The sequence below is a fragment of the Macrotis lagotis genome, chromosome 3 (assembly GCF_037893015.1).
Source record: "Macrotis lagotis isolate mMagLag1 chromosome 3, bilby.v1.9.chrom.fasta, whole genome shotgun sequence".
Taxonomy (NCBI): domain Eukaryota; kingdom Metazoa; phylum Chordata; class Mammalia; order Peramelemorphia; family Peramelidae; genus Macrotis; species Macrotis lagotis.
This window is the reverse complement of record NC_133660.1, coordinates 269,199,505-269,227,127: the sequence shown is the minus strand read 5'-3', so window position 1 is coordinate 269,227,127 and position 27,623 is coordinate 269,199,505. Positions and strand designations below refer to the sequence as shown.

At 43.0% G+C, this 27,623-nt stretch overlaps 1 protein-coding gene across 1 annotated transcript in view; it reads right to left on the bottom strand.

Moving 5' to 3' along the window:
- Nucleotides 1-249: 249 nt before the first annotated feature.
- The window catches only part of CD82 (CD82 molecule), a 76,372-nt gene continuing 48,998 nt past the window's right edge, over nucleotides 250-27,623 (bottom strand). The window contains exons 4-10 of the mRNA XM_074230512.1: nucleotides 25,938-26,010; nucleotides 16,133-16,254; nucleotides 15,636-15,710; nucleotides 7,577-7,684; nucleotides 3,391-3,591; nucleotides 3,145-3,228; nucleotides 250-1,331 (exon numbers count right to left, since the gene is read on the bottom strand). Coding sequence (XP_074086613.1) covers nucleotides 1,254-1,331; nucleotides 3,145-3,228; nucleotides 3,391-3,591; nucleotides 7,577-7,684; nucleotides 15,636-15,710; nucleotides 16,133-16,254; nucleotides 25,938-26,010 — 741 coding nt within the window. The 3' untranslated portion in view covers nucleotides 250-1,253. The remainder of the gene's footprint in view (nucleotides 1,332-3,144; nucleotides 3,229-3,390; nucleotides 3,592-7,576; nucleotides 7,685-15,635; nucleotides 15,711-16,132; nucleotides 16,255-25,937; nucleotides 26,011-27,623) is intronic.

Here is a 27,623-nt window from a genome sequence, read left to right as displayed (position 1 = left end):
ACCTTTTGTCTAGTCCTGAGTTTCTCAAATCTGAGAACTTCCCCACTCTTGCCTCCACCCCAAGACACTGTGCCTCTTCTCTAGGAAGTTGCCACCTGAAAAAAGGGACCTAACTTCTTAAAGAAGGAAGCCAATTTATTTCCTGCCTCCCCAGGAAGCTACTACTTATAGAAACTTCAGGCTAATTTTGTTGCCATACTACTTTTGAGACCCAAGGTCCATCCCTCCCCCTTTCCCTCCCTCCCTCCCTCTCATCATCCCTCTCCCCATACACATATGTACACACTCATAGCCAGCCACTACTGTCTTCCCAAGCACCCCCCTAAATAGTATTTGGAGTCCATATGAGGAAGACAGATTTCTCCCTGAAATCATGAACCTTCGCCGTCCTATTCTTATGGTTGGGGTACAAGGTTGGTGAGACCTGGTATTTAGCAGCACCAGGTAAGTAAGCCTTTTTTGGCTGCCCAGGCATATCCCTGATCACACAGCCTTGACCACCATTGGTTTTTTTACCAAGACTTGGCCAATGCCATCTTCCAACTGGGTGTCAGTTGGTAACCCAAATCTAGGCACTGAGCAGGGGGCTTTACAAAACAGTAGGGTTCTATTGGAGACGAGTGAGTCCATTCTTCCAAAAGTCACACCTGAGATAGTTGGAGATGGCCCTTTGGTGGCCCTAAACCACAAGCCCTATGTCCTAGTAGCCCCTCAGGGAAGAGGGGGAAAGGGGAAGGCAATGGGATTCCCATCTAACCTTAAGGAAGGAGAAAGGGATACCCATTCTTCTAAATAGCCCATGCCAAACTGTGGCTGGTTAGGAGTGTGAAGGAAATCAACTCTTTGCATTAATAAGAAAACTCTGAAAGGCAATAAAGGAGGAAGGGGACATGGGAAAGGGCAGTGAGGAAGGTCAAAAAGGGATAGAGATAAAAAATACAAGAAGACTCTCCATCTCCATCCAGAACTGAAAGGCAATACCTCTCCCAATGGTCATCTAAGCATTCTGAAAATAGGCCAGGCAGAAAGGGATCAATCATGCCAAGAAGAGCAAATGGAGTTTCTTCAGGGGGAACCTGGGGTCTGGAGCCTCCAGATTTGGGGGAAAGTGACAACAAGAAGAAGGAAAAAGTCACAAATGAGGGAGGGGGGGTGGAATATGATTTGCTGGGACTGTGGGGGCTCCTAAGAAAGCTAGACTGTCCGGAAACCTGCATAGCAGGAGGGTGGGGCAGGAGGTGGTCAGGGCCACCTCAGTACTTGGGGACCTTGCTGTAGTCTTCTGAGTGGACATGTCGGCACAGGCAGATGGACAGCATCATCCCCAGGAGCTGGAGAAACAGAAACACAGGGTCAGACCATGTGGAGAAGTCTAAGCTTCTCCAGGGACTTAAATCAGTCCAAATATTGGCTCAGGAGGCTGTGGCTCCTGTTGAACCAGTCTTTAAACCAGCATTCCCTTACAGCTGCTCTTTTCCTTTGGGAAGCAGGGTCCATTGGCCCTCTTAAAGGGAGTCTAGCAAGTGGATCTGAAGTCAAATGACTCACTTTTGAAACATTCTAAAGCTGAATGACCTTAAGCAAGTCACTTCACCTGGGGCTCAGTTTCCTCATCTGTAAAAGAAGGGGCTAAAGTCTCCTCCAGTTCCAAATCTATGATCTCTCTGTGGGAGTTGGACAAATAACCTCTATGTTCTCTTTTCCATTTTGAATCTCTGACCCCAAACTCTTCCTTTGAATTTAATTGAGAGTTTCGAGATTTCAAAAATGTTTTTGGTCAGTTAGTGAATGTGTCTCCCATGCGCAAAGAGAAAAAAAAACAAACAAATAACAAGCCATGCCCTCCTGGAAGTCATAGTCAAAAGTCTTCCTCCTGTGGGCAGCCTGGTGTTGGGTCTCTCAGAATGCCTATTGCCAGCCCTGTTCTTGAACCTTTCCTGACTGGCTAGGACTTGTCAGAGCTTACTCTCCTCTGGTACAGTCTCAGAGAGCCAAGGAGCACTTCCCTGCCACGATGAGCCAGAGGAGGCAACTCTTAGCGCCATCCATTTGATCATTAGAAAGATGGCATATATTTTGTTCAGATTCAAAGTGGTTGCTCTGGGGGGGGGGGGAGAAGTGGAATTTTAGTTATTTCTTTTTAAAATGTGTCTGTGCCAATCAATTAGCAAAGTTGGTTTTGGCATAGGGATCAGAGTGTGGTTCAAATTCCTGATTGCACTCCAGTCGCCATACTCCCTCCCCCGACTCCTTCCCATCAATAATGCCATCCCATATGTTCATTAAACACATCCTTTACAAAACACTTTCTACTTAATTATCTCACTGGATCCTCATAGCAACCAAGTGAGTCAGGGCAGGGCTGGGCTTATCCCAAAATTCACAGATAAAGAAACTGAGGCTCCCCGAGACTTTTCCAAGACTGTTAAGATTGTTTAGCCATAAAGCTGGACAAGACTTCAGGTCTTCTTATGATCAATTGGGAGCTCTTCCCAACACCATGCTTCCCCATTAGGATCTTATCCCAAGATGAACTGACTGGCTATATTGGCTAATTAAGAGCTTATAAGGGGTGAGAAGTGGGGAAATGGTAGGATTTCAAGCTGGAATGGGTTTTAGTTGCACCTAAATTCATTTTTCAGGATGCCCAAAGAGCAGTAGGGATTTGCCCAAGATCACACAGCAAGTGCACAAGAGAGCTGGGATCTGAACCTTGGTCCTCTGACCTCAAAATTCTTTTCTCTTATTGTTGCCACATGCTTTTCCTGGAGGCGTGAGCTTCAGATCCTCTGCCAAATCAGAACGTGGGAACAAATCAGGAATTCCAAGAATGAGCCAGGGCCAGGATGGTCAAGAATGCCAAAAAGAAAAGTGAAGTTGGGTAAATTCAGATAGCTCACAGACCACAGTGGCAAAAAGGATGAGTTTGGGAACAGAGATTCAAAGTGGGAAAGAGAACACAGAGCATTTTGGTGGAGGTGACACAGAAGGAGCAAGTTCTCTGACTCCAAAGCCAGGGTTCTTTTCCCTGGGCTACACTAGAGAAGGGCTGTTCTGTGAATCTTACCCCCCATCTTTTCCTTCTACCACTGCCACTGTATCAAGTGGGCATTCCTGGAGGTGGATGGGGCAAGAGAAACCAACCTCAATGACAGCCACTCCAATGCAGGCTCCAAGAATGATGCCAAGATTATCCTGTAGCCACTTCTGCACTTTCTCCATGCAACCCTGCATAGAGAAAATATAATTGCATCTCAGAGGAGGAAGAGAACATGGAGGGGAAGACCCATCACCTTAGAAAAATGAAGTCTTTCTCCCCCACTTTGAGGAAGAAGTGAGGGAAAAGAGGTGGCCACCAGGGCTCCACTGTCATTCAAACCCTTTACCCACCGTGGTGTAAACAGGCCAAGCCATGGGATCATTTTGGGTAGTGTTGACGAGGGTGCAGAAGCCACTCCTGACCAATTCCTCTGTGTTTACAAGAGGGGATTCCTCATCACTGCAGGAACAAGGGTAGGTGGTAACTGTCCTGTTCATCAGGTTCTCATTATTTGTCCAGTTTAAAGGGCTGGTCCAGCCACAGCATTTCACCTGTTACCAACACACACAAAGAAGGAATATGATGAGGCTAGAGGTCAGCTCTGTGATGTACAAGGTGTGAATGCACAATGTATGACTTCAGGGTGCAGTGTTTAAGACCAGGCTTTTAGTCTACAGTCTCCTTTGTAGTTCTAATGTTCTCTCTTCTAAGATCCTTTTCAGCTCTGACATTATGTTCTCCTGTCCCTTCAAACTCTGATATTCAATGTTCCCATCCCTCTCAGTTCTAATTCTAGGGTCCCTTTTAGTTTTGATAATTTATATCCTCAGAGCTTTGCCAGATGGAAATTCTGTGTTTAAACATCCTATGTGCTCAAGACCTTCCTAGTTCTTCCACTCTCTATTCTAAGATTCCTCTCAGCTCTGACATAGTGTTCCCTGTTCTTCCCAGCTCTGACATTCCCTGTTCTAAGGCTCCTTCAAGCTCTAACATTTTATCTTCTTCTGTCCTTCCCAGCTCTGACATTCCCTGTGCTAAGACTCCTTCTGGCTGTAACATTTTATGTTCTCCTGACCTTTCCAGTTCTGACATTTCCTTTTCTAAGGTCTCTTTCAGCTCAGACATTTTCCCTTCTCTAGGCCCTTCCTTCCAGTTCCATCATCCTATGTCAAAGATCAATGGCAGAGTCAGAACCATTCAGTCACCTCCTAAGGGGTTCCTCTCTCAGGGGAAAGGAGGAGTTTCCTGGTAGGTAGCAACAACCTTTCCCTCTTCAATGAGGAACTACGGACATCTCCCTGGCTATAGAGAACCAGAGCCTCTAGGAAATGACCCCAGGGACTGAAGCCATGTGAGCTCACTTCATTTTGGAGCCTGGTTCAACATCCACTGAGAGCTAGTGTCTAGATTAGACTGGCCAGGGCAGTGGTGGGCTCAGAGTCCCCTCACCAATCCAAGGAATGCCCAAGCCAGGAAGAATCCATGGACATCAAATACCTTTGGAACTCAGGGGTACTGCCAAATGAATCATAAAATACAGAGCAGGACGGAACCCTAGACATGATCTACGCCAGCCCTTTCATTTTACAGATAGGAAAACTGAGGATGAAAAAACAAGTGCCCTTTTCAAGAAGCAACAAAGCAGGAACAGAACCCTGAATTAAGGGCTCCCATTCTTTCTCTACTATTTAACAGTGCCTCACTAGAGAACCTTTAAGGATCCACTCCTGAGATTCTGTGCCTTACCTTGGATCAAACAGTGAGCACTCAGCTCCCTGTACTCTGCCTAAGAACTACAGCCAGTTTCCCTGGAGGAAGGAAACTGGAAAGAACCCCAGGTAATGGCCTAGGCCTCTTCCAGAGAAGGCATAGGCCTTATAAACAAAAAACTAAAGCCAAGAGACTTTTGCCTAAACCCTGACCCTTCAGAGAGACAAGCAGGGCTAGCCTAGCTAACTGCATTAGCTGCTCCCATATAAAAGGGTCACCATGTCCAGCTTATAGCGAGCACTTAATTACTGTTTTTTTATTCACTCATTTCTCATAATAAATACAGATGTTTTATATTTGCCATATAAAACCATTGGAAGAAAAGTTATTTAAAGCGCTAAATAGTACGTTGCCATTATTATTTCTTTATCCTGAATTTTTCTTTTAAAAAACATTTATATAACTGGTATACCTAGATTTAAAGTAAATCCCATAACTAAATAACCAAGTTGTTTCTTTAAAATGGAAATTAAGATGTGATTATTGTCTTCACAGGATTTGACCATACAAATTCCCTTAAATATCTAGGTCCTCTGATAGCTTTAAATGAATGAATAAGCAAGGGAATGAATGAATTAAAAATACAACGATGGTTTGACTTTCATTTTTGAAGAAGACCATGACATCGGGGATGTGATGCTATGACAAGCAAGTGAATCGTATTTGAGTGAGTGTGCTAAGATACTAGTCTCACTTTTTCCTTCTAAGCCATCTGGATCCAGTGGCCAGATAGGAATCAGGATGACTGGCGATGACATGGTATAGATGAAATAAATGAGGGAATGGATGGATGGATGAATTAATGAAAAGTCATTTATTTGTTAAGAACTTCGAATTCACCAAATACAGGAATCTTTACTCTTTCACCAAGCTTACATTTTTAAATGGGAAGAAAATGCATAGAGGCAAGTGATGATCAGGGAGGAGCATTCTGGAGGAGGAAATCCAACAGAATGGTGATTAGAGTAAAAGGTTAATTAATAAAGATGTCCATGTTGCTAGTGACAGTGTTGATTTATTCTTCTTACACACAGCTTTTTGCAAAGTCAAGGATAGGAGATTGTAAGCTGATGATGATGAAGTTAATTAGACTTGGTCTTTATTAACATACATCTCTTTCCTTATCTGTAAAATAGGGATAATAACCCCTATAGCTCTGACTTCACACACACACACACACACACACACACACACACACAGACACACACACACACACACACACACACACACACACACACACACACAGAATTTCAAATTAGCACTTTGCAAACTAAAATATCATTTTAGAAACAAACTCGATTGGCCTCAAATCTCAAATGAACTGTTCCCTAAACAATCCTAATAGTCTAGAAATGAGTGGTCTGCTTCAGGTGGTAGTGAGCTCCCCACCACTTGGAGATTTCTGGCAAAAACTGAATAATGACTTCTCAAGGATGCTGTAGTAGAGGAGGTTAATGCCTCCTCTGAGGGATGCACTCCCGTAGTCCCTTGCAAAGCTGAGTTTCTAAGTCTAAGCTGCTAATTGACCTTGGATGAATTGACTTATTATCTGGGCATTATTTTTGTCATTTGTAAAAATAAGGGGACTGGATTACAACGTCCCTAAGGTCAGTCAGCTGCGAAATTCACTGAATTAGACATTTCAATGATCATCCAAGGAGCATGCATTAACTCTTGGAGGCCAGCAGAGGGTGCCCTTAGGCTGTTAAATGTGGCCCAGGCTCCCCCACTTCCCTCAAAGCCGCAGAAGGAATCCACAGCTGCCTCCCCGAGATCCCTTCTGGGACTAGTTCTAGGATCTTCTGACCCTCAGAGTCTTGCCCAAAGTCACACAAAAAGGAGAGTCAGCATTCAAATCCAGGTCAGAACCCAGCTCTAATCTGAGAGTTTTCCCGACTGATCTGAGATAATTCTAAAGTTCAACCTTAGAGTTCCTATTCCAGTATTTTAATAGAGATGAGAGGGGAGATGACTTGTCCAAGGACACACAGATAATAGTGGTAGGACTGAGATAATAGCTAGTACAAGTTTCATTTCTAAAAAATATTAAGGTTTGCAAAATACTTTATAAATATCATCTCATTGATCCTCACAACAGATAAGGTAGCTACAGCTATCATTCCCATTTTGCAGCCTAAGAAACTGAGGTAGACAGGTTAAGTGACTCCTTAAGGGTCACACAGCTAGTGAAGTGGATTTTCACCACCCTGCTCCCAAACCCTACTTCCCCCCTCCAGTAAGCTTTCTAGATCACCCATCATAGATTTCATTCTTAAGTTGGACCTAACTCCTCTACTCACCCTCATGTCCCTCTTCTTTGCCTCATTTTTAAGGGGAGAGGGGCATGTGTCCTTATGTTCCTATGCTGGCCCACACACTTACCACCCATAATGTAAAAACAGTGCTCACCAAGACTCAAGAAGGTATTTCATGCATTTTTTTTATCAAGGTAATGGGGTTAAGTGGCTTGCCCAAGGCCACACAGCTAAGTAATTATTAAGTGTCTGAGGATGGATTTGAACTTAGGTCCTCCTGACTCCAGGGCTGGTGCTCTATCCACTGAACCACCTAGCCACCCCTATTTCATGCATTTTCAATTATTGTTATTCTCCAGTCCAGAGTGAAGAAAGATAAGACCTTCTTGTTGAAGCACTCCAATCTAAAAAATGGTGGTCATTCATGACTCAGATCCCCAAATCCAAAAGGTCCTGAGAATACGTGAAGTTCAGATGCCCAGTCCTGCTTCCCTCTCCCGTACCATCATACCTCTGTTTGGACATAATCCCAGGTATCCTGAACAGCTTTCTGTTCCTGGTTATCAGGGTCATAGTTCATCATCAGTTCAGTCACTATGGTGTTCATCTCCTCCTTCACCTGGGGAAGTGGGGCAAGGAAGTATGAGAATCAGATCTACTAAAACCCAAGTTTTGCTTCAAAATTCTCCTCCTCCCTAAATTCTAGTGGTGGGAACTATGGCAAAGACTTTCAGATGCAATGGGAAGAAGAGTCAATGTTATATAGAGACGGTACCAACCTTTCCAAATTGTACTGAAAAATCATCACCAGATCAGATGAACCTTCTCTTCCCATGTCTTCCCTCTTAACCCTCCTCTCCCTGGAAACCTTCCCTCAGCCTCCCACTTGGAATCACCCTCTCCCTTGGGCATCATTCGACACTGCCCCAAAGCTCTCAAGGATCTGTGATAGTATTGACACAAGTTCTTCCTCCACAAATGGATTCCCAGATTTGGAAAGAACTTTAGAAGCCGTCTAGTCTTAACCATATGGAGATCCCAGAGCTATTTCTATAATGTACCTAAGAGATGGTCATCCAGTCCCTCTTTGAAGGAAAAGCTACTACTGATCAGGGGAGTCCATTGCTTTTCTAATTTTCTAAGTTTTTCCATTCTCTCTCTCTCTACCTGCCACCCACTGCTCCTGGTTCTGCCTTCAGAGGCCAAGCAGAAAAAAATCTAACCCTTCTTTCACAGGATAGGAGTTTCCAAAATGCTTACTATTTCTTTTTGACATTTTCTTGGTTTAGCATCCCCAGTGCTTTTAACTCATCTTCATACAGGAATTGTGGTTTTAACACCTCCTCCCCATCTTGCCAACCACAAATGAGTGATCGATCCTCTGAGATTTTGACCCAATGGAAGGTTGAGTGATCATGGGCTATTATTTAATCTTTCAGTGTTCCAGAGAACTCTCTATGACAATAGATGAGTTTCCAATATGTTGCTATTGAGGGAGTTTCCATACAAGGAAATCACAGGTCTGAAGGGAAAACAGTAAGTTATGTATAAAAGATCTGACTCATTTTTCAATGCTATCCCAACTTTGTAGTAAATCTGATAAATGAAAATACTGAATTTTTAAAATGATACATCAGAGGGGGAATTTTGCCCCTTACAAAAGAATTCAACTCAGGAGGCTCTCCAAGTACCCTTAAAGTAGGACTCATACGCAACTTTTCAGGAACATATCCCTGTTAAGGGAAATAGATTTGCATGCAGATGGGTATCATTGTGAAGGGAGAAGCAGTGAGGGAAGTTCAATGTCTTTAGAACTACAGCTTTGTAAGAAAGTAGACTCTCCGGATGTTTTGGGGCCCCTCCAGTCTGAGGCCTCAGACTACCCTGCCTGGTCTCCTTGTTTATAGTAGAAACTAGCCCCCTGAGCATGCTGTAAAACCTTCCTGGCCTGAGGCTCTGGGGACTAGGGAATCCAAGGAAAGTGCCTCCCCCTACCATGGCTGCCTTTCCTTCATGAGAAGCACAAGGGGACAAGAAGAGAAGTTGAGGTTCCTGACTTGGGGAATTTCAGGACCCTGAAGAGAAAAAAAGTGTCTATATTTTCTAGTTCTGGGGTCAGGGTACTGAAATGAAGATTTCTTTCTTATTCAAGAATCTTTAACAGATTAAACACTGATAAATTGATCCAGGCTCATCCCACTCCCAAGAGGAAGCAGTTACAGAAAGAGTGGACTAGTTCAGGTCAGCCTCTCCTAGTGTGGACAGCTCCCTCTACCTTCCCCTGACTCCAGGACCTCCCCTCTCCTTCATGGTGCAGGTCTATACACCTTCCTACATTAAAGGGGTCTCTCAACTTTCTTTAGTTGCGATTGCTTTTTTTTATTGAAATGAATTTATATTTCCTTGTCTCTGTTTAAGTTTTTCATCCCAGGAAGATGTATATAAGGACAAGAGTGTTTCATTTTGTCTCTCTATCCTCACTCGCTGACGTAAGAATCTCCTCCAGTGAGGAAGCTCCTCAACAATGGGAATCAGTCCTTGTTCTGAACTCAGAGAGTCTTTGGGCACCTAAGGAATGAATGGTCTGCCCAAAGTCACCTAGTATCTGTCAGACACAGAACAGGAACCCACATCCTCCTGCTCTTTGTCGCTTTAGTAGGGTGCTTCTCCCAAACAATGAGAGTGGGGCCTCTATAGTGTGTCCCCTTTTGAGAATCCTTCCTACTTTTTCCATCTGATATTCCTGGGCTCACCCTTCCCTCCCATGCTCCATACACTGTTCAGGCCTTTAATCCTGATGTTCTAGACTAAATTCTCCATCTCCCAGGTGCAGTAAGCCCCTACTTCCCCATTTTACAGCTCCAGGGACCCTGAAACAACACAGGGTGATGGGAGCAGAACAGTTTCCACCAAAGGCTCTGCAACAGTCCATGGGCCACAAGAGGGGAGGGGTCAAGTCTCTCTGCCACCACTGGTCACTTTGGGCCTCTCTGGCTTCTTAAGAATCCAGGAATTAATGAGCAAAGGGATCATACATAACGTGGAATACTGCAATATGAGGGGGCTTATATTCACATAAACCCACTGAAGGGATTCTTAGGTGTGTCCATGAGGTGAGAAGAAATGGTCTACCGCTACCTTACTGTAGCCTTTGTTGACCATTCCAGCCTAACTGGTAGAGATCCCTCCCTCCCTCCTTTGCACTCTTATAGAACTAAGTAGCTTTAATAATCATAATAATCTGCATTTACATGGTGCTTTAAGGTTTGCAAAATACTTCACAAATCTTATTTCATTTTATCCTTACAAAAAACCCTTGGTGATAGATTCTGTTATTATCCTCATTTTATAGATGAGGAAACTGAGGTACACAGGAGTTATGTCCTTGCCAAGGATCATACAGCTACTAAGTATTTGAGTTTGGATTTGGACTCATGTCTTCTTTATTCCAGGTCCCTCGGGTAATCCATTCTATCATCTAGCTAACTGCAAAAGAAAAAAAAAGTTAAAAATTCTCTTTCTTCTCCTCCTTAAAGTCCTATTCCTCCTCTTTCTCTTCCTCCTCCTCCTTTCTTCTCCTCCTCTTCATGCTCCTATTCCTCTCTCTTTTCCTCTTCCCTCCTCCACATTCCTATAATGACTTGAGTTTCAACAACCCTGTGAAGGAGTTAATGCAAATGTGGTTATTTCTATTTTACAGATAAGGAAACTCAAGTTCAGAAGGTTGTATATGGTCAAAAAGCTAGTAAGTAGTAGAGTCAGAATTTGAGCCAGGTTTCCTTAACTTCTGATCTAGGGCTAGTTCCAATATACTATTTATGTATCACCTACTGCTGCAGCATCAGTTAATTTAGGAATACAGTTTAACTCACAAATAAGACTGTAACCTTTTTCCCCTGGATGGTCTTCTCCCCTCCATGTGCTCTACCATCCAGCCCCACTGACTCACTGGCTAGACCATGGACACGATGCTCTTTCTGCCATCTCTGTGTCTATGAATTGGCTGTGCTTATATCTGAGCCCCATCTCCACCTCTCAGAGTCACCTTCTGGACTGTCATTTCCTGATCTCATCAGCCCTCTTTTCTCGTGTCCTCCCTCCCTGAGTTTCCCATGCTTCCTTCAAGACCCTCCTCAAAAGTTTTTCCCAGCCTCCCTCTCCCTAAGAATGAATCTCTGGTTTGAGAACACCCTCTCTGGCTATAGTAATATGTTTTGTATATAAATTGTTGTCTAAGTATTGTCTCTCCCCTGACATTAGACACGAGTTCTATTTCCTCTGAGCCTAGTATTCAGTAGGTGCCCAAAAAAATGTTTTTTATTGACTGACTATACATTCTGCAATGTATGTATGTATGTATTGTGTATAATATACACACATACATGTTTACACATGTATAAGTATGTGTATATATTATACACAATACATACATTGCAGAATGTTCACACATGTATAAGTGTGTGTATGTATATGTGCATATTTCCTATCTCAGAGTTTATTTCTCACAGTTGACTGACTATACAATCTACACATATATTTGCACACATATATGCACAATACACTGCATTGCATGTGATAGATAGATAGATAGATAGATAGATAGATAGATAGATAGATATACATATAGATAGATATAGATGCAAGTTTCCCTGACTTCAGAGTTTATATTTCTTATAGGGGAGAAGCTATTTCCCCCAAAGAAATGAAAACCTCTTGTTGCAGTCAGGGAATGTTTCACTTTGGCCTTTGTTTTTCCATTCCCCGGTACCAACTAAATGTTTGATTGACTGAGGGCAAAGACATTGTCCTATTGGAAGCATGAAGAACAACAACTTTCTCTTTGTTGACATTACCCCCTACACCAAACACAAACACTCAACACACTCACACTCATACACATACTCACAAATACTCACAAAATCATACACATACACCAATACAGTCACACACATATGCATATATACCCATTCACACAAACACACTCACACCATACAAATACACACAGACACTCATGCACAACATGCACACACTTACAAACATAAACTTACATTAACTCACAATCATACACATACACCCCCCCACAAGTAGTCTTACAATGCACTCATTCACACTCAAACACACTAGACTCTCTCACACACACACACAACACACTCATGCACAAACATACCCACATTCATACACATAGTCACACACATACATACACACACACTCTCACTCACACAGCACACACTCACCAATACAGTCACGTTGAAACAAATTCAAAATCATACACATACACTCAAATACACAAATAAGAGTTGCACACATAGGACTAGTGAATAGTTATACACACTTATTCACACACAAACACATTCACACTCATACAAATACACATAAGCACTCATACACAAACACACACTCACACACATAGTCACACACAAACACTCACACTCATACACACACTGAAACATTCATTCACAAACATACACATACACTCACACACAAACACAATCATACACATACATCCCCCCACACAAATAGTCTTACACTCAAATACACTCACTCATATACTACACATAAACAATCATATACACACAGTCACACACATTCACTCACACACAAACACATTCATATTCATACACACTCACACTGAAACACTCACTGACAAACACACATATGCTCACACACAAACACAATCATACACATACACCGCCACACACAAACACATACACTCAAACTCACATACACACACACAATACACTCATGCACAAACATACTCATATTCATACACAAACACAGTCACAAGCACACACACACACACACACACACACACACACACACACACACAAAGCAGGAGTTTAAAAAAAGCCTTTTGGCCAGCTATTAAAGCCACATTCATAAACATAAAGGAAAGGGCTCTGAGTTTGGAATCAAGAGACCCAAGTTCAAATCTTGCCTATGATACCTCCTAGCAATGGGCCAATGGGAAGTTACCCTGAGCCTTAGTCCCCCTAGCTGTAAAAGATATGAATAAGATCCATGCATTCAGCCTCTTAGAGCTGCATCAGAAATGGAGATATTATTATCTCGGATCTCAGCCGCAGTTTCCTACTCTCACCCCAAAGGGGAACAGAAAGGATCCTACTTCTTCCTTTTGCTCACTCTCATTGCTGCCCCCTCCACGCCCCCTCCACCCCCGGGGACAGTACAGATGCAGAAACTTGAGGGGAGAGAGAGGTGACAGACTTTCCACTGCGATTCCCCATAGGTGTGAGAAAGATCCTCTCACAGAGGGTTGCTTTGTATTAGAAAAAACTCGTTTCACCACCTGTGGTATTATGATGCATGTATGTTAAGTAGGGCTTTTTGTGTTTTGATTTGGGAAGGGTTGAGAAAGTGAATTGGAAAGTGCCACCCCCACTGAGCAGGTTGTCCAGTTCTCTTTGATGCAAGTAAGTCCAGGAGGGAGAGGAAGGTCTTAAGCTCTTGGAATCAGAGATTCAGAATTGGAAACGATCTCAGAGGCCATCCATAGACCATTGCCTGCATTCTACACATGGGGAAACTGAGTCCTGAGGGAGATAAAATAACTTTCTCCAAGTCACCCAGGTGGTAAATACAAACTTCTCATTTTACAGATGGGGAAACTGAGGCAGAGAGGGATTAAATTGGCTCTTCTAAGTCATAAAATCATAAAGTTAGAGTGGGAAGGTACTTCAGAGGTCATCTAATCCAATCCATTTGTTTTACAGATGAGGGGCCAAGGAGGGAGGGAATTGGTGACCAAGGACAAATTCAAGTCTAGGTCTCCTGATTTCAGGCTCAGTATTTTGCAGGGTTTTTTGGTTTTGGTTTTGGTTTTTTTCATTATGCCATGCTGTTTTGTCTTCTTGTAAAGTCAGAAAAAGTTACTCTAATAAGGAAGAATAGAATTATAGAAAGAAGGCCACCATTTCTCCCTCCACCTACCCTTCCCTTGACCTCCCAAGCTCTGGGCTCTCTCTGCCTTCCAGTAGTGTGTCTAAACTCTGGCAGAGGCTAATAGAGGCCAGGCTGAGAGCATCTTCCTATCCTTTTTTTTTTTTAAGGTTTTTGCAAGGCAACCAGGGTTAAGTGGCTTGCCCAAGACACAGCTAGGTAATTATTAAGTCTGAGACCGGATTTGAACCCAGGTACTCCTGACTCCAGGGCTAGTGCTTTATCCACTGTGCCACCTAGCTTCCCCTTTCCTATCCTTTTCAAGGATTTTGCTTTACTGGGCTTTGCTTCAGCTCAGATTCTTTCTGACCACCAAATTTCCTGACCCCATTCCCAGAGACTCCTCCTATTTTCCACTGCATGGAGAAGAGATGGATATGGATATGCAGGAAAGGAATGGAAAGAGACTCTAGGGGATTTAGAGGCTGGACCAGAGCCTAGTTTAAGCTGGGGGTTAGGTGACCTGCGGTCAGCCAACACCTTCTTGCACCTTCTCCTCCTGGAAGATGCAGTTCTCATGCTCAGCCCTTTTCCTGGGGTGATTAGACAATGTCAACAAAGGCAATTGCAGGAACAGTTTGGGAAGTAAGACACAGATGACCTTCTTTCCTTCTCTATTTTAGTCTGGATTGTTCCAGAAGATAACATGGGAACTGGCAGATAGCAATTCATTAACAAAGAGCATTAATTAGTCACAGGTTACAAAACAATACAAAACAAACCAAACCAAACCAACCCCCCCCCCCCAAAAAAAAACACTCAGCTCCTGCCTTCAAAGAACTCACATTCTAATAGGGAACAAAAAGTCACATATAAGATATACTCAGGACAAATGGGAGGCAATCTCTGAGGAAAGGGACCAACTCTCAAGAAGATCAAGAAAGGTTTCTTGTGGGGGGGTTGGGGTGGGTTGAATTGAAGGAAGTCAGTGGAACTAAGCAGTGAGGATGAGAAGGGATTTGAGTTACAAGGAACAGCCAGGGGAAATGTATGGAGTCTAGAAGGAAAGTGTTGTATGTGAGGAGGTTATTGTCATTGGGTCACAGAGTATGTGGCAGGAGTAAAATGTATGTAGCCTGGAAAGGTAGGAAGGGGCAAAGTTTATGAAGGGTTCTAAAAGAGAATTTTATATCCTCTACCCTATAGGAAATAGTAGTTTAAATGGGAGAGGGCAGACAGTGTTCAGAGCTCAGTTTTAGTTTAACACTTGGATAGTTGAATGGAAAGTGGATTGAAGTAGGGAAAGACTAACCTGAAGGCTGTTACTAGTCTCTAAGATAGGGGTACAGCTGTAGGAATAGGCAATGCACATGAGATATGTTAGGAAGGTGCAAATCCCAAGTCCAAGCCAGAAGACTATGATACATGGAATGAAGGATAGAATGTGAGAAGTCATGGATGTCACCAAGATGGTGATCCTGGATCAAACAAGGTTCGATATTTAAAGAGTTTAAAGGGATCCTGAGACCAAATTTTGTTTAGATTAGCATAGCCAACTCAAAATTCTTCCCCAGAGGAAACGGAAGCAAAGGGGCCATTGTTGGTTTGGTCACGGGCTGTATCTGCTCACCCTCATTCTGGTCCATCTTTCTAGGCAACAGGATAGTACTTACCTCATCTGCATGGATGTAGACAAGGATTCCAGCTGTCACCTGAGCCACAAGAATCAGAAGGAGGACAGCAAAGTACTGGAAAGGTAAAGTAATGACTATGAGGAGTGGGGGATCCACAAAGAGCACCCCAGTAAGCACATGTAAAGTCATGGTCTATGGCATCTATGAAGATCTAGGACTAGAAGGAACTGAAAAACCCACCTAATTGTTCTTCTTCACTTTATAGGTGAAGAAACTGAGGCTAAGACAAGTTAAGTTCACAATGACAGGTCTGGCCTTGCCATGCTATCGATATGATCATTGTGTGTAGGGCATTATACTAGGTCTCATGAGACAAGTCAACCTAAATTCACAAGGAATCTCTCCCATGGCGGTAAGCACAGGACAATGGACAAAGACTAGTTCTGCAAATATCAGCATCTAGGCCCTCCAGGTTGGGATGTGGTAGAAGACAAAGGAGAAAGACAAGATTGACATCTTGGCTTGAAATCACTCACCATCCCCAAGAGGCATTGAATCTCATTGACTGCACCAATACAACCCAGGAAGCTCACAAGCATGGTCATGGCCCCAACCCCAATGAAGACATACGATGCAATCTTCAAGTTGCTTGAGGTCTCTGGGGAAAGAAGAAGAGGGTATGATCATTTCTTCCTTAGTTCAGCCCTAACCTTCAAGTTACTCCAGAGTCAAGAAATGGAAACCAAAGGAGAAACCCACCTGAAAAACCATATGCTTTCACTCGTAGAATGAGTTCTCTTCATGGCCAACATGGCCCCTACATGGATGTTATCATGCTTGGTTTTTGAAACACGGCACATGGTAGGAACTTAATAGGTGATTAGAGAATGAATGACTATCAATCAAAGCAACTTGCCCAAGAATACAATAACAATGATGGTAGCTGAATCTAGGTCTCCTAACTTCATAAAGAGGCAGGACCCTTCAAATTCTGAAATTCCAGGATCCTATGAAAACAATGAAAGGCAGACTGGCCTAGTGGATCAAAAGCAGGCCTCAAGGGTCAGGAAGATCTGGGTTCAATTCTCACCTCTGAGCCACCCTAAGTGACACCAGCCAAGTGCTTCAATTTTTCCGTGGTCTAGCAAATTAAGACACTGAGTTACCACATAGTTATCTATCTGCATGGAAGATATGGGTTAAATAATGAAAATGGACAGCTCTACAGAGGAAAGGACCCTGAGATGGGGAGTCAGTAACATAGAATCTGAGAGCAAAGAAGGACATCCTGTAGGATCTAGGCCATCCCACTCAAGGATATTATCCACATCATCCCAAATAAGTAGTGAACCAGGCTCTTATTGAAGACTTCCAGACAAGAAGAATCAACCATTGTGGAAGGCAAACCATTCTACCACTGGACAGCATTTATGTTTCATTTCTTTCTTTAAAAGATAGCTCTGAAGCTTTTCCATCACAATCAATTATTTTAATTAATTACTTGGGAAAGGGCATTCTCTGGCTATTTTATGGGTTTTTACACTTGTTAACTTTTATCTCCTGCCTATCAAACATCAATGACAGTCCCCTATGCCAAGAATGCTTTCTCTCCTCCATTTCCACCTCTCAAGTTCCCCTGACTTCCTTGAAGATTCAGCTCAAATTCCATCTTCTTCAGGAGGGCTTTCTCCATGCTTTCATACTCTTCATGTAGCTTGTGTGTGTTGATTTCTTTACATGTTGTTTCCCCCATTAGACTGTAAGCTCTTTGAGGACAGGGATTGGTTTTTGCCTTCCTTAGCTCCAGATTTCTCCATAACCTCCAGGTCCTGGTACACAGTAAGCACATAATAAATGCTTATCTATATATAAAGTGATTTCCTGATGGAACAACACCAAAACAAGTGTATTTAGCATGTACTATGGGTAGAATACTGTGCTGATCACTAGAAAAGAAGTCTTGGTGGTTACCCTCATAGGACCTTAGGATCATAGTTTTAAAGCAGGAAGGGATCCCTTAACTAAGTCCAACTTCATCATTTTACAATTGATATCACAAAGTTAGTAAATGATAGAGGCAGGACTTGAACCCAAGTTTTTTGATGAAAGTCTTCAGCTTTTTCCACTCAAGAAAATAAAATGCCAACACTTTATTACATGATTAAAAACTTCAGAAATATTTAAAACAAGGAAATTTGTGAGGTCAGAAGGGAAGGTCATTCCTGGATTTGGGGGGTGGGGTGGAGTCAGGGGAAGCTTTCTATAGAAGCTGACATCTAAGTTGGAATGGGTTGAGGTAGGAAGGGATGGAGAGAGGGCATGGAGACTAACATGAGCCAAGAGATCAAGGATGGAGAAGGAAGTGCATCTTCCACAGGCAGAGAGTTGACCAATTTAACTGGATCAGACAGGAGAAATTAATATGAGTTAGGATTGGAAAGATAGGGTGGCACATCAAATGGTTGAATATCAGGCAGCAAAGTTTGAACTCTATTCTAAAACAGTAGGGAACCATGAGGATTTGGAGTATTAGATCTGTATATAATGATCATAATTGCTAGCATCTATAGAGTACTTTAAAGTTTGTAAAAAGCCATACAAATGTTATCTCATTTGATATTCACAATCATCCTGGATTATACAGATGAGGAAACTGAGGCAGACAGAGGTGAAGTTACTTGTCCAGGTCACATAACTAGTAAATGTTTGAGGTCAGATTTAAATTCAGGTCTTCCCTACTCCAGATCCAGTGTTCTATCTACTATGAAACTTAATTGCTTCTAAAAAAGAGGGAGGAAAAGGTGAAAAATTGCCTTTGTAATTGGTGATGGACTTGTACTTGGATGATTCCAATGGGAATAGAGAAGGGGGATGAGTTTGAGAGTTGGTTTAGAGATAAAATCAACAGGACTTGGCAAATGATGCTAAGTGAGGGAGAGAACATCTCTTGGCCAATTGCATCAGGAATGCTGGGGTAGTCACAAGACACCCTTGGGGCAAATGATGCCATCACTAAGTTCCCCCAGTCCAGAATGAGGCCAGTCTCCATTAGTGACCACAAAGGGTAACTCCCTCCCCACTCATCAACTCGGCCCCAGGCTGGGCTGTTTAGCTGAGGATGACAAACTGCCTCTCTGCCACCCACCTAGCTCCCAGGAAGATCCATGAGGTAAGTACTTGTTTGAGATGCAAGAATCATCAGATGAAAGAGATTGAAGAGACTGGGAGGAGACAGAAAACTTAGGAGATGTGCCTGCCTCAGTTTCCCTATTTGTAAGCTATGGAAGAAGAGTCTTTAATGCCTTAAATCATTTGCCCCAGGTGAAGGGTTGATGAGCAGGTTCAAGGACCAGATGAAAGACTTTAGTGATATCACTTAATGAAGATGACAGGGCTTTTTCACCCCAAATGACCAGTTCAGGAAAGGGGGAGGCAAACCAGGAGAGGAAATGTCTACACAAAATAGACACAAATTGGTCACTTCCATTTTTCAGCAGATGGGATCTTGTCAGAATCAATTACTTCCCCTTGAATATGCCATATTATTTTAAAGGATAGCTCTCTGGAAAGGAGAGTGATGCATGGGAGAAATCAAATGATGCAGAAAATAACAAATACCAAGAGATTCTATTTTAAAAAATATTTTTTTTAAAAAAGAAAAGAAGAAATCCCAGCTACCGTATTCTGGTAAGGGCCAGGGCTCACTGGCCATGAAAGACTCATTGATCTTGCCCACTACACATGCTCAGAATCCTGTAAACCCACCAAAGAATAATTCCCAGAAGTTCCAGGGGGGAGGAAAGCATGGGCTGGGACCCAGAGCCCCTCACCTAGATAACTGCACTGACCTCTTGTTGGTCTCCTTTCCTCTGGTCTTCCCCCTCTCCTAGTCCTCCATCCATTCCAAAGGATGGGAAGAACCTTCTGACTCCAATGAGGGAAGTCACTTGGACAAGATAAATCATCTAATTTCTTCCTGTCTCAGTTTCCTTACTTATAAAATGAGATAAGGTTGTGGACCCTGGGTAAGTCACCTAACCCCTGTCTGCCTCAGTTTCCCCAACTGCAAAATGAGAATAATAATAATAGCCCCTCCTTCCAAGGGTTGTTAACCCTGGGTGAGTCACTTAACGTCTGCCTGTCTCAGTTTCCTCAACTGGAAAATGGAGATAAGGTTGTGGACTCTGAGTAAGTCATCCAATCTGCTGCCTCAGTTTCCTCACTTACAAAATGAGGATAATAATAACAATAATAGCACCTCCAAGGGCTTGTTGACCCTGGGTAAGTCATCTAAGAGCTGCCTGCCTGAGTTTCCCCGCCAGCAGAATGAAGATAATAGCAATAATATTAGCACCTCCTTCCATGGGTTGTGGATCCTGACTAAGTCGCCTAACCTCTGTCTGTCTCAGGTTCCCAACTGCAAAATGAAGATAATAATAGCACCCGGTTTATTGTGAAAATCAATGAAATAATATTTGCAAAGCACTCAGCACACTGGCTGGAAGTAGATATTATAAATTCTTATTCCCTCCCCCCCTGCACTGGTCAACCCAATACTTTGAATGCTCCCCTCCTTAAGTTTCTCTTCTCTCTTCAAGATTCAGTTCATCTTCTGCCTACTCCTCGAGGCCTTCCTGGGTGCCCTCGTGGCCAGTGTCTTACCCCTTCAGACTATCTTTCCTGAATTCTTCATCTATCTTGGATTGGCTAGATGGTTTCCATGTAGTCTACTTCATTCCAATGCATACTCCCGAAGGACTGGGACTGTCTTTTCATATTTCTTTCCTCTCTAACATTCAGCAAATTTGCTGACCTGAAAGAGTTCTGGATTTGAGATTAGAAGACTTGGTTTCAGATTCTGGCTCTGTTATTGATAATCACCTGCAAGGGACTTCACCCATCCGAGTGCAGGCTCTTCCAAACCATCAGGGTGATCCTTCACTCAGAACCTGATCAGTTGTCAAGCTGAGCTTGGCCCCCTCCTTCCAGGAGAAAGAAAATTCCTGGGAAACTCAGGGCTATTTCATTTCCCCCAGGTGCCTTCCGTAGAGTTGCGGCCTTCTAAGTGCTGGCCGAGAGCTCAAATTGAATGACAGTTAAATCAATAGACCTCATTAAGAGAATCGTGGTGGTCCAGGATGAGGGAGATGGCAATACTTGAGCAATGTCTTTGTCATTTGTCCCACCTGGAGGTCAGTTCTGGACATTAGAAGCATGTGAGCATCATTTCAAGGAGCTGGACCATTTTCTCCTGGAGGACATGATTCTGAACTCACCCCCCCCCACAAACACACACAAACACACAAACACACACACACACACACAAACCTCTGAAGATCTGACCTATAGAAGCAGAGCTGGGCTATTCTACTCAACCCCACAGGGCAGAAGCAGAGCAATGGAGGGGAAGACTATGGTGTAATATAAAAACAGAACAGAAAAGCTTAGCCCATGCATTATATATAGTACTGGGGATTCCAAGAGAAGCATGAGACAATCCCTGCTCTCACATAGCTCATGTTCTTAAGTAAGAGAGAGATCATTCAGAGGGGAATGCAGCCGCAGGGAAGGCAGCAAGGCCCCTGAGTCCTTGGAGGGTGCAGGGGCAGTACAGTGGAATGAATGGCCTTATCCATTCTGCAGTGAGATAATGGGAGATACCCGAGCCCCAAGTCATGGAAGGACTTCCAATAAGTATTTCTACAAGTGGGTCAAACTTCTTTAAAGATAGATTCCTCCATCATAGGTGCTGTTCAAACAAAGTCCATTTATGGAGATGTAGTATACAAGGCTCCTCATTAAGGAATAGGTTTAAGCTGAGGCAACTAGCTGCCTCAGAGGATAGAGGACTGAGTTCAGAATTAGGAAGACTGGGGCAGTGAGGTGGCACAATGGTTAGAGCATGGACTCTGGAGTCAGGAGGTGGACCTGAGTTCAAATCCAGCCTCAGACACTTGCCACTTGCTGGGCAAATCACTTAACACCGCCCCCCCCCCCCCCTGTTGCCTCATAAAAAAAAAGAATTAGGAAGATCTGTGTTCAATGTGGCCTTGAACACTTCCTAGCTGTCTGACCCTGGACAAGTCATTTAACCTCTGTTTGCTTCAGTTTCCTTTTCTGTAAAATGGCTATAAAAATGGCCCCTATCCCTCAGGGTGGTTGTGAGGATTAAATGGAAAACATATGTTTTACAAACCTTAAAGTGTTAGCTTTAATGTAAATAAATATAAAAGTTAGTGCTTATCATTGTTAGATGTCTTCAGCGTTATCTTCGAAATCTGATAGTTTAAGATTCTAAATGAGTTACTCAGGGTCATATAGCTGGTAATCAGATGAGCCTGGATTTGGAATTTTGATCTACTGAGTCAGAAGCCAGAATTTAACACTCTAATTTAAAAAAAAATGCCTATGTGCTCAGATAGTCCCTATCTTCAATCTAATAGGGAAAGCAAATTGCAAACAAATATGCATAAAGCAAGCTATATACATGGGACAAATAGGAAATAGAAAAGAAAGAAAACACTGGGATTGAGTGGTTAGGGAAGGCTTCTAGTAGAAAGGGGTTGGAGAATCTTTTTTTTTTTCCTGCCAAGGGTCATTTGGATATTTATAACATTATTCACAGGCCGTTCAAAATGATCAACTTAAAAATCCTAACCCTAAAAAGCTCCTAGTCCCATCTGTGGTCACCTTGGCAGAACCAGTGATTCTGGGGGCCTTCTATGGCTACAAGCTGGAGGTTCCCAGCCCCTGCTGAAGAAGGAGGGATTGCGGTAGAAGAAAGCCAGGAAGAACAGGAATCAAAAGAGAAAAGGGAGAACTTCCCAGGAAAGGGGGGAACAGCCTGAGGGAGATGCCCAGAGCCCAGGGATGGAGAGACTTGTTCCTGGAACCGCCAGGAGGCCAGGGTCACTGGATCAAAGGTGTTGGAGAATGAAGTTTAATAAGCCTGGAAAGGCAGGGGATAGAAAGAGCACTGAGAGAAACACCCCAGGCCCCCAACAAGGCATTATCTCAGGTCTACAGACCATAGGAACGTGAGAGTCAAGACAGGAACATGGGAGGGCTCGTTGGACCTTGCTCTGCTGGCCTGGTGCCTGGGAAGTCCAGGCAAGGGGCCAAGACCAGGGAGTGTTGTATTCTCCTTCCTCCCCTGCCCCCTTCCACCCTACCAGGCCCCAGCAGGAGAGTCCCTTGCAAAGGGCTCAGGTTACCAGAGGGTTGGGAGGAGATAGGGCGCAGCTGGGTGAGAGGGATCCGAGGTTGAGGCAGGAAATCTCCACCCCTTCCAACCCCCCGGAAGGAAGAAGAAAGCTAACCATTGAGAAGCTTGGGCCTGACCAGAATGGGGCCAACCTCCTCCCAGGGGAGCATTGGAGGCAGCTGGCACAGGATGGCCCTGGTTTCCTTGCCCCCTCTTTCGGAGGAGATGCGGCAACAGGTGTGAGCTACTCCCCACCCCTGGCTCAGTGGAGGTTCCACTTTATGCAAAAGCACAGCTGCTAGATCTTCCCTGGCCTGAACCTGTCTTGCAGCTGCTTGGGGAGGAGGGAAAGAAGTGAGAAACCCAACTCTCCGCTGCCTGGGGAGAGGGAGTGGGCTCCAGGGTAGAGGCTTGGAACCAGAACCGTGAAAGAAATGGATTAACTTGCATTATCTGAGCCCCACCTACATGTAGACAAAAATGGGCCTCAGGGTCATGGTTCCTTGGGAAGGACACTGATTCTAGAACCAGGGGACTTGTCTCTGACACATGAAATACCCTTTGGCCTTGGAAAGTCATTGAACTTTCCTGGGTCTTATTTTCTTCATGGGAGGATTGGAAAACTGCCTTCCAAGGTCTCTTTCAGTCCTAGCCATTATCCCTAACCTGTCATCTCTACCCTATGAAGAACAGTGGAAGGGACTTGGGATGTTCAGCCTACAGAAGGGGAGAGGAGGTCATAGAGGCAATTCAAATACTTGAATAATAATCCTACTGAACAGCGATGAAATCTGTCTCATTTATCTTCAGAGGGCTGAATTACAGACAAAAAGGAGATGCTTGAGGCTGAGGAACATTTGGGATCCGTGTCAAGAAAAACATGCTAACAATGAGAGCTGTCCAAAAGTGGGATGAGCCGCCTAGAGAAGTCCTCATTGGATGCATTCAGGAAGAGGAATGTGTATTCAATAAGAAAGGTGTGGTGGAAAGCCTTCACAGAGGCAGGGATGGCAGAACAAGATCTATGAACAGCCAGCAGTTCAATTTGTCTGAAATATAGAGGGCAATGAGGGGAGTCTATGTGACTTAAGATTGGAACCAGAGACTGGAGACAGATTATACCAAAACTGAGCATTCCAGATTTTAGCCCAATGGCCAAAGATAGGGAACCTCCAGGCCAAGGGTCATTTGGTCTGGCCCTGCCACAGCAATTGCAGGTGTATTTAAAATTCAATAACTCTAGAAGATTTTCAAGGGTGAATTAATTAAATGTTTGACCAATTAGAGCAGGCAAATGATGTTATAAATATCCAAATGGCCCTTGGTAGGAAAAGGGTTCCCCACCACCCCTGCTATAGGCAATTGGGAGCCCCAGAAGGTTTTTGACTAGAGGAGTAACTCAGCTGTCTAACTGGAAAAGACTGTGGTAGTTATGTACAAGGAAAGCAGTTAGAAGGCTAATATAGAAATGATGAATGTCAAACAAGAACAATATTGTTGCACATGGCAAATGGAGAAAAGATGGATTTCATGGGGGAAAGCTGACAGCGTAGAGAATGGATCACATATAGACAGTGAGGAAGAGGAAAGAGCCAAAGATGACTCCAGTGTCTCAGGTGTTGGTTACAGAAAAGATGGTAGCCCCATCAGTGGAGAGAAGGAAGCAATAAGTTAGTGTCAGAGGCAAGGCAGTCTTCCAGTCCAGTGCTTTTTCTCCTAAAATGTCACTCTGCTCTTTCAAATAATTGTTTTTAAAAGTACCCTGAGCTCAATGACTTTCTTAAAAACTCAGACCTTCTTTGTTCTAAGAGATGACTCTTTGGTAGAGGAGGGGAGAGGAGAAGGAAGCCAAGGGGAAATCTAAGAGATTGGAAGTACAAAAGATATCAATAAAAATAGAATGTTTAAAAAAAGAACGCAGAACTTTTAGAGATACTGATGCTGAGAGGTATCCTACTGCAGCACTCAGAGAGGACACGCCTTGGAGGCAGGAAGACCCAGGTTCAATTTTTATCTCTGCGGTCATGTGCATATCATATAACTTTGGAGGCTCAGTGTCTGTACAGGGACAATGTCCTAAGCAGGTCTTGATTACTTGATTGATTACAGATGAGTTTTCTATCTGCCACAATGGAGAGCATTTCTACATTGGGAGTGAAATCAGATCTATACTCCCCCCCAAAATCAAGAAACTACCATACCTCTACCCATGAACTATGGCACAGATTCATCACAGTAAATACACAGTAGACAATGACTATTAATGGATAAAACAATGAATATTGTTTTATATCTCCCTGACCCACAAGACATTCCTGGGGACATGGAAAGTAGAAAGCATTATATTCGGAGAGAAACTGAGGCACAGAAAGGTGCCTTTCCTAAGGTCCCATGGCAGGCCAGAATTCAAAGTGAGAAACTGCCTATCTCAGTGTTTCAAGCGCTGGCTATATTATTCAAATATGAAAAGAATCAGTGATTTCTTCTTAGAGAAACTTTTTTGAAATCTATGATTTAATAGATACATCCTGGGGACTTGTCTGAGGCAAAAGAGAAGTGTGTCCTGGCAAAGGTACTACAACTGCAAGAGACAGAGATAGGATTTGAACCCAGATCTTTTGACTCATAGAGTGGAAGGCAACTAAGAGGTCACCTTGCCCAATTCATCATTTTACAGATGCAGAAAATGAGACCCAAATAGGCTAAAAGATTTGTCTAAGGTATTAAGTGTCAGAGGGAGGACTGGACTTCATACTCAGGGTTCTTTCAACTAGACCCCTCTCAGCCCAAACTAAATATTGTGTCAAAAGGGCTGGGCTATCTCTACCAAAAAGAAGCAAACACCCTTCACCTATGTCTTTGGCACATATCCAGTGCTCGATATGCCTCCAGGGGTCAGTGAGGAGTCAAAGCATTCATAATAATAGACCACACACATCAAAACCCAAGGAAATGACCTGGACCAACAAGAACCTCCAGCCTCCATCCTTTCCTCCCTGGAGTGGCATCAGAGACTTACTTCCTGGAGTAAAGAGACTGACCTATGATGAGAAGTGGTCTCAGATGTCTCTCTTGCTCTCGAGGCCTCCCCCTTAACCCAACCAACCCCAGTGGGACAAGCCAAGTGAAAAACTTACGCAGAACAGAGATGAAGCTGCTTCTGTCGGCCAGAATCCATATTCCAAACCCGAGAATCATGCCTCCCAAGAGCTAGAACAAAATTAGGATGAGTTAGATGAGTTAGGGGAACCGAACTCCTGGAAAAGGATAGGGACTAGACCGATGATATACACACATATTTATGCCTGTGTGTGTGTGTGTGTATTATATAAATATTATATATAATACACAGATGTCCATAATATGCATGTATATATCAAACTTCAAAAAATATATATACCTAAATATGCCTACATATATAAGCATAGATTATTTTATTGTGCTTTGTTTTATTGTACTTTGTAGATATTGCAATTTTTTCAAAGTAAAGATTTGTAGTGACCCTGCATCAAGCAAGTCTAAATCTGCCATTTTCCCAACTGTTAACTGTTAACAAGGTCTCGGTATCACAGTTGAATATGAATAGCAATTGTTTCTATTTTGACCAGAAACCTTGAAAGTATTCCCCTCCCAGACTGATTTTTTCCTTTTCTTTTCTTTCTTTTTTTGCTTAGACTAAAAAGGTCATTCTTTGATATTTTTCTTTTTTTTAAATTTTAGAAAGGTTTTATTTATTTTGAGATTTACAATTTTGCCCCAATCTTGCTTCCTTCCCCCACCCCCCACAGAAGGCAGTTTGTTAGTCTTTACATCATCATTCCAATAGTATGCATTGATCTAAATTGGATGTGAGGAGAGAGAAATCATATCCTTAAGGAAGAAACATATAGCATGAGATATAGCAAAATTATTTAATAAGAATTTTTTTTTTTAACTAGCCTAATCACTGAATGGATCTGGGAAAGTCCTAACTTTAAAAAGTCTCCTAGGGTCAACTCAAGTCCTCCTGGTCCATATCTGACACTGGACCCAGATGACTCTAGAGGAGAAAGTGAGGCTGGTGACTCGCACAGCCCCCCCCCAATCCAATTCATGTGCATGTCATGACATCACCTCCCTGAAGTCATGGTCCTCTTTGAAAACAAAGAACAAACAACAAGGCACATTTTGGTAATTCTTCCAATATTTCAAACTTTTTCATCATTAAATCTGGGATGTTGATTTGTGGTCAGTGATCTTTGATATTGCTATTATAATTGTTTGGGAGTGTCATGAATCACAACTATATAAGACACAGAACTTAATTAATTGATTGACTGATTAATTAATTAATTAATTTTGTGTCTGTTTTAATGTTTTGCCCTTCATTCTTGAAGAAGACCATGACTCAGGAAGGTGATGCCATGGCAAGATCTGAATTGGATTTGAGCAAGGAGATGCTGTTCTATGGCACCAGCCTCACTTTCTCCTCCAGAGCCATCTGGATCCAGTGGCCAGATATGAACAGATCCACTAACCATCTATTCCCAAGCTTTCTTCTCCAAGGGCCTCCCTATTCCCAGAGTCACAAGAATACTGAAATTAGGCCAGTTAAATACCCTACAAAGGCCTCAAGTGAGAGAGTCAATGGGCGGAACATACTTCATTTTGTCTTGTTTTAAGAAATTACCACAATCACCCCAACCTACAGCAGCCACCACCGATCAGTCAGCAGCCAACAACACCAAGACTTCTACCAGTAAAAAAAAGATCAAAACTTGCCTAAGGCTCAGATTAGCAATTTTTAGCAAGAATTTTTTTTAATTAAGACATATCTACATTGG